This window comes from Helobdella robusta (genome assembly GCF_000326865.2).
Source record: "Helobdella robusta unplaced genomic scaffold HELROscaffold_2, whole genome shotgun sequence".
Classification (NCBI taxonomy): Eukaryota; Metazoa; Annelida; class Clitellata; order Rhynchobdellida; family Glossiphoniidae; genus Helobdella; species Helobdella robusta.
In genome coordinates, this window is record NW_008704083.1 from 4,017,229 (window position 1) to 4,025,206 (window position 7,978).

General features: G+C 29.6%; 1 protein-coding gene across 1 annotated transcript in view; it reads right to left on the reverse strand.

Annotated features, from left to right (window-relative positions):
• Positions 1-6,120: 6,120 nt before the first annotated feature.
• The window catches only part of HELRODRAFT_133373 (hypothetical protein), a gene marked incomplete at both ends in the record, with an annotated part of 6,929 nt that continues 5,071 nt past the window's right edge, over positions 6,121-7,978 (reverse strand). The window contains 2 exons of the mRNA XM_009017294.1: positions 6,121-6,206; positions 6,320-6,436. Coding sequence (XP_009015542.1) covers positions 6,121-6,206; positions 6,320-6,436 — 203 coding nt within the window. The remainder of the gene's footprint in view (positions 6,207-6,319; positions 6,437-7,978) is intronic.

The following is a 7,978-nucleotide window of genomic DNA, read 5'->3' on the forward strand; positions in this document are numbered from 1 at the left end:
AAATATATATATATATATATATATATATAAAGATAAAACTAAGGTTGTAGAATTTGCTTCTGATGTAATCTATTAGAAGCACTGTACAAATTCAATAAAACAATTGATTTAATAAATTTAAATAGTATAATTTTCGTTGCATTTTATTATTTAATTTACTTTTATTAAAACTGCATGTTGATAGAAAACCCTTTAGTTAAGTTAAAACGTCTTAATGTTGTATATGATGATTTTTTTTATTAATTCATAATAGTGGTTTGCATTCTGTACATCATTGAAATGATTTTCCATGTTAAATAAATCTTCGTTGACACATTGTGGGAGTATGTTGCTTTCAATTACAAGTTTTTTCTTAAAACAATAATTATTTATTTTTAATAATCTTTCTGATTCTTGGCAGATCTGAAAATCATTAAAATTTATTGTTTTTACCAGAAAATAAATAAATGTATCATTTTACTTTTAATACTCCTTTTGAGGGATATGTCAATTGTCCAAGCCATTTTTCTGAAATTATTTGTAATTAAGTTTTAGTTCAGATATTGAGATATATAAAAAAAACCTTGAGTTTTGTAAATGTAACACCATCTAAATTTTTCAAACTTAGTAAGTAGGCTTTCATTTCATAAAGTTTATCTATAGTGGCTGTTAGGTTGCTCTTTGTAATGTATTGCTTCCATTCTCTATCCAGTATCAGTTTGCTGTTCAATATATGGAAAAGATCATTGATGTTTTTCACAAAAGCTATTGTTTCAGAAATGTCAGAAAAAAACATAAAATCCGTTTAAGAGTTCCAATGATTTAGCCGCAGAGCAACTAAAGACTCAAGATGCATATTTAACTTTCATCTTATGCTTTTCAAAATTTACACGATTTTTGGTTAATTTATTTTTTAGTTTCATTTTGATTTGTTGCTGATAATTAACTAAGTTTACGATATGATTCCATTTGATTGGATTATTATTATAAAATATCATATAAGAATGAAACATATTCCTCATTAATTTCAGCATGTTGCATGCATCAAATATGATATATATTTTCTGGCCAGTTGTTGGGGACAAGAAACTTGTTTGCATGTTTGGAAATGTGAAAGAGCATCCAAGCAATCCACATGCCGAAACATTAGTGGCCAACCCATCCATTACCAGTGAAACAACCCTAAAAAATAAATATAGTGTATAAAAATTTTAACATATCTTTAAGAAAAACAAATGTTGTTTACCCTAACTCCAGCATTATGTAACTTATCAATGGCTTTCTCTATAAAATCTTTCAACTTGTGAGATAATAACTTATTTGTATAAAAATAAGCTATTGAATGCCTCCAAGCTTCTCTCAGACTAACAACATAAAAAATCAACATCTCTGAAGCAACTATGTCTTCATTCCCATCTCCATAGTTAACATATCCAATAAAGTCATCTTCACAAATAAACAACGCGTTTGATAATTTATGCTTAACATTTAACATCAATAAAATTAAATAAATTGAAAACAAATGTTTATGGTGAAATGGGAAACAAAAAAAAATCAAGAAATAAATAAAATACACAAGGAATAAACTAGCATATGCTACCAAAATATGCTATATTTTAAACTCACAATTTTACAAACAAAATATATTTTAAAAAACCTACCAATTTTCTTATACGTTATTTGAGGCTTTATTGATATCGAATCAAGGATTAAAGAGCATTTGCAATATTTTATTTGCTGTACATATTTCTTTATATAGCAATATTAGTTTACAGAATATCATTATTAACAAAATTTTACTTGTTCAATGTTCTCGAGTGAGGCAGTGTTAGTCCACTTTTTCTTAAAAATTGGTATGCATGAGGACCATGAAAATGCAGCTGCATATAAAAGGTCTTGTAACATTCATTATATACTTTGTTAACTCTTTTTAAATGGTATGAGTTTTTTATCTAGAAGCAAAAAAAAACAAAAAATTAATCAAAATTTCAATTCATTTTGCTATGGTTACATAACATAAAACCTTTGTATGTAGCTAATTCATTTTTTAATTTATTACATTCATTCATAAGTTTTCTTATTGTTGCCTGCAGCATTGTGATTCTGGACTTGTAATACTTTGATTGCCTTTGCTGTTGCTTGATGAGATGTGCATCCATTAAGCAAAACGTTCAAATATGATTTAAGTTTGAAAGTAAATAGCTGCATTTAAAATTTTTCATCATATATATATATATATATATAATATATATATATATATATATATAATATATATATATATATACCCAATAAATTAAAATAAAGAAACTCTTTGTATTCTGTATTTCTTATGACAAAAAGCCATTTTACAAGGGCATCCTAATAATAATAATAAACCCATAATATAAAAACAATATAAAAAATATTTGAACATTAATTAACGATAGTTAAAAAAATAAAAAGTCAAAAATTTTAAATAAAAATACAAAAAAGCAAAGCCTCTTTTCTTCTACTAGTCTGGGCCTAGTGTCTCCTGGCACAATGTAACATTTTTAAAACTTTTAAACAAATAAACTTTATAAAATCAAAATGGATCAAATAATAAATGATTCCAAAAATTTTACATAATTCAGTTAAATTATTAAGTTAAAAATCGATTAAAACTGCCGTAGAATGATTTTGGCAGCAAAAAACGTTTACAAGAATGCCGCCGGTGGCACATTTACAGGGAAGAAGCTAAATATAGATTGGAAAACGGAAAAACCCATTGACAATTTGGTGCTAAAAAAGTTTGCTTCCAAGTTTCCTGACCTTGAGATGAAGGTCAACACTATAAAGCCATTCTTATATATAATTCAATGGTTGGCATTTGCCATCATCATCTTATGCTTAGAATACTTAGAAATTGTCATACACTTATTTCAACCAAACAGGCTGACCCAGACTCAACGAGAAGAAATAAGATAAGAAAATAGTAAGGTCCAAGTCTTGGGCTTTTATTATTCAAAATTAATTCAAAACCAAATTACTGCAAACTAATGAAAATAAAGAAGAGAGCCATTAAATTAATTTCTAAGACCAAATAAGAAAAAACTTGTAAAGGCCACCGTGTTAACATTAACTGTACATGAGGAAAGTAATTAACTTAAGCGAATTTTTAGACAGAGTATTCACAACATTCGTATAAAATAAATGAATTCAATGAAAACGAACGAACATTAAATGAGCATATTGATCGAAGTTATGTAATAATTCAATAAAGCAAACTTACAATAATAGTTAGAGTACAAAAGAAAATATTATGATGGGTCAAATCAAGCTAGATCGATATCAATAACATATAAATGTTATTGATATCAAGGACACAAATTATTGATATTAATGTTAAAAATTTCAACGAAAAAATTCCACTATGTGAACAGAACACAAATAAATGACAATGAGAGCTGAACGTTGATCTAGAAGCGCTTGCTTCACCATGTTATCTTTAAGGTATTTGGGCTACTTCGCATATCATTATTTTAAAACTCCATGTACCTACCCATGTATATAGGTAATGAATGCTTAACGCCAATGCTGCCTTCTTCGAAGTAGTTTATACCGGGAAAGAGATAATATTGGAGATTTACCTGTTAGAAATACCATAATTAAAGAAAACTGATGTAAAAAGCAAAACACTTTGTTTAAAACATACATTCTAATTTTTATAAAAAAAAATTCTTGGTGACCACCATTCAACCTATCACTCAATGTTATTCATTCACTCGATCGAAGGAATCGTTTAAACTTTGGTTCAATCTAGTGTCATTTTTGACTTTTCATAAAATTTCTTGAACACCTTAAATTTTTTCATTATTTCCACGGCTTCCCAGATTCTGCCTTCGACCGTCACAATGTTGAAACTTAAGATTGGGATAAACAGATTATTGAGCAATCGGTGCTATCGTTACATTTTGTTTAACTGGTGGAATAAAGCGAATTCAACTAAAATTATGTCACATTTGAGATAAAAACCTATGTAGCATTAAAATCTGCCAGACAGCTTGCATTGTTTTGTGGTAACGGTGCAGGAAAAAGCACACAATAAAAGATTGAAGCTACGCTTGAATTTCAACTTTTGGAGTATGCCTGTCCACAGTGTCCCTGACCAAACAATAGACAATCTTATAAAAGGCTGGATGAGAGTCAGAATAGCTGTCAACAGTAGAGAGGTCATCATCGTACTATTAATAATAATATTATCAAATGAGACGCCAATGTTTTCGCAATGTTGAATTACAATACAAAGATTTATGATTGCTGAACGTTATAAAAAGTTATTGCCGTAGATTTAAAACGAATACACGATGTTCTTGGGACATTTACTAATCAATCAACATGTTAGAAATACCTTTTATTAAAGAACAACAAACGCATGCTACTTTTAGTAAACTGTTTTTTTTTTTGCAAACGTTATAAATTCATTAAACAATTAAGAAAAAGTTTGAGCAAAAACAAATTAATTTTGAAGTTTATGTTGTCAAATTTATTTATTAATTTGACTAAATAAATTAAAAAAAATAATTTGAAGTTTTTTCATGCGTGCGATTGATTAGGCACATGTGTTCTTTTCCACCACCCAGACAAGTCCAGGTGGGCAACTCATCTCAAAGCACTGCTTCCATTGACTGCACTGCACAAATTTTCCAGCAATTTCATGTGGGAAATAAAACTTTTCTGTGTTGGAAATATTATAAATAGCTAAAATTAAATTTTCAAAAAAATTTTTTAATAAAATTTTTCAGAAACAAATAAATTAACAATTTGATCGACTACGTCTTGATTTGAGGCTCACACTCTAAGCTGTGTGGTTATCAAGTTAGACATGTTGATGAGGATTTTTAAATTGGGTAATTGAAAAACTATAAAATAAATCTAGCTCAAAATGTTTAACATAATTTAAAAATAATAAAACGATGTTGATAATGGTTTTAATGAAAAAGCTTCATTAAAATTCTTAATACATATTTTAAAGTAGTATGTGTATTAAAACGATAAGATAAATAAAAATGCGAGTTACTTTACTAGTAACTAGAAATCATTGAAGATGTTGAAAGTATAGTTAAAAAAGAAGATATACAAAAATTTTCTGAAAAATATATTGCCTAAAATAAGGAAAATTGTTATTATTTTCAATAATTTTTCTTTATTATCAACTTTTATTCATTTTTTTATATTCAAATCTTTTAGGCTGTATTATTCTCAAAGTTTATTTTTATTTGAAAAATAAAAAAAGAGGAAACGCATTTTTACAAATCGTTTATTAAAAAAACACAGAGACAAACCTTTCTTGATGTTTTCTTCCGTACATGGATTTTTGTCTTTACAATTAAAGCCAGTAGGAACATCTAATAAATTGAAATTTTCATCAAATCAATTCAACGAATGTTATGTTGATTAATAATATAATAATAAACAACGGTTTAGATTATTATATTCTTGTTCCTTCATGATTTTAGAGGTTGAAAAACGTTTCTCTGTTTGCTAGAATGTTTTTTTTCTGTCTAACCAGGAAATCTAATCTGATGGACTCGATGCTGCTTACTTTTCGATTATGGTTTTCTAAATTTAGGAGGCTCCAAATGATAGCATGCACTTGCACACATGCACAGACATCGAGTCGCACGTAAAAGAAGTATTTTTTACGTTTTGCAAAATGAGTATTCCCGCTTTGACAGCAAGTAATATGATATCCCAAAACGTGGCTCGCAGTGCCTGAAATAGCCAACAGTGACTCTATAGTATTCATATAAGCGGGAGTTGATAAAACTACAGACGTTACGTTTTCTCGTTTTTTTCAATTAGAAAATTTTTAAAACGAAATTTAATTTTATATTAAAATGGTTTTCGAAATTTTTTTTACAAACGTTTGACATTAATTTTTTCTAACCTAGTATTTCACATTTGTCCCCGATGTATGGTTTGGGGCAAAGACATTTATATTGCCCATCCACATTTGCGACACACTGACCACCGTTCAAACAAGGATTGTTATCTTGGCAGATGTCTTTTTTATAAATAATTTTAATATTTATATATATTCAGTTTAAAATTTTAATTTGAAATTTATAATTTTGCGTTGCCACCTCTATGTTCGCAATGCTTTCCGTAGAACGGCGACGGACAGGTGCACACATAACTATCAGCATTCAGTGGCCTACATTGTCCTCCATTCAAACAAGGGGAAAGTTTGTCGCATATTGTTTTTTCTCCTGTTGGCAGCATGAACAAAAATTATCGTAATTTTTATTTATAAGAGGACATGTTTTATATTTAATGTAAATTTAAATTATGAGAAATAAAAATTGAACGCTTCATTTACTTTCGCAGTGATCGCCAGTGTAATCAGGCGTACATGCACATTCGTATTGGTTCTCAGGCTTGTTCAGACATGTTCCACCGTTCATACATTTGTTCTCTTTGTAGCACGGGTTGTGATCTGACGAGAACATTAACAAGAACCAAACTCTACACAATTTTATTAAATTTTTCCTATAAATGTTATTATAACCTTTAAAAATGCAATAATTAAAAACCGATAAGACCGAACAAAAAACAAACTTCCAGGTTTGGACTCGATGATAATTGTGAGGTTCCTGGATTTGTCACCCTCTATCAGACAGTAGAGGTAAATGTGGACGGTGAAGGAATTGTTGAGGAAGAGTACAGCAGGGTTCTCATCTGTCCCTTCAGCTTTGTACTCGAAGTTTGCTGAATTTGGATAATTGTCTTTTGAGAGATAGAATTTCACTGAGCCAGGAGTCGTCGGTTTTACCTGACATAATATTAACATTATTTTTGAATCCAATCTTTTATCTTACATCATTATTAACATTATTTTTGAATCCAATCTTTTATCTAACATTATTAATAACTTTATTTTTTAATTCAATCTTCATTCATTCAGTCATTCAATCTTTTATTCATTCATTCGTCACCTCAGCCAAAAATTATAAACGTTATAAAACGTTTCATTGAATGTTTTCGGCAACGTTTATAAAATTTCATGACCACAACTTGCACTTCGTGTTTCGGCTTGGTGATCAAATAATGTTTGTAAAAACAAGCCAAACAGTCAAATAAACAATGCATCCTCAGTTGAATTTCTAAGTTTTAACACCTCCTTACGGTCAACCGTCAAGTTGAGACTTATTTTTAACCCGCAAGCAAGCATCGCTCAACCAAGGAAGCGTGCTCACATTAGTGGAAGCGCTGTTGCACATTGTCAAATAAATATAAACAAATATGAACTGAATTTGTGAACATTACTTCGATGGTTGCGTTTTGATGGCTGATCTTGATCTTACATTTTTTTTCTCCATTGGCGGGCAGCTGTGTCGCAATGGTGTCGTTGTCATCGTTCGGAATAATTGTTATTGGAGCTTGAACCAATTCATAGTAATTTTTAAAATAATTAAAATATAAAGTGAGTTGGAAATAATAATTTATATTGACCTTTGCAGAATTTTTGATGGATGCTGTTTCTGATGTGGTCAAGATCTGAGAAGGTTTTTAAATGGTAAACGTTTTTGCAAGCGGGAGGAGATGCTATTTCTGTGATTTCCTTAATGTTTGCATTCCCGATACCGATAGCGATCATTGTGATATCACTTTTACGCAGTTCCTTTGAGACCTTTATAGTTTCAGCTGGATTGTTTGACTGTCCATCAGTTAATACGATGCCAATTCTTGGAATACCTTGCTGCAACGGCCTGCCGCCACTGTTGAACGACTTTTCCATTAAATACTTCAAACCCAAATCTGTGCGTGTACCTGAATTGATTTCAATATTGAATGTTTTCTATTGAATTTTTTCTTATTTGCAGTTTACCAAATGCAGCAGAAATTATTTAAAGTATAAATTATGAAATTATATTATATAGAAAACATTAATGTCTCTTGGAGACACCAAATTTCCTTTGCCTAGGGCCTCCTCCTACCTAAGGCCGGCCCTGATGCAGATAAATAATTTAACAAATCT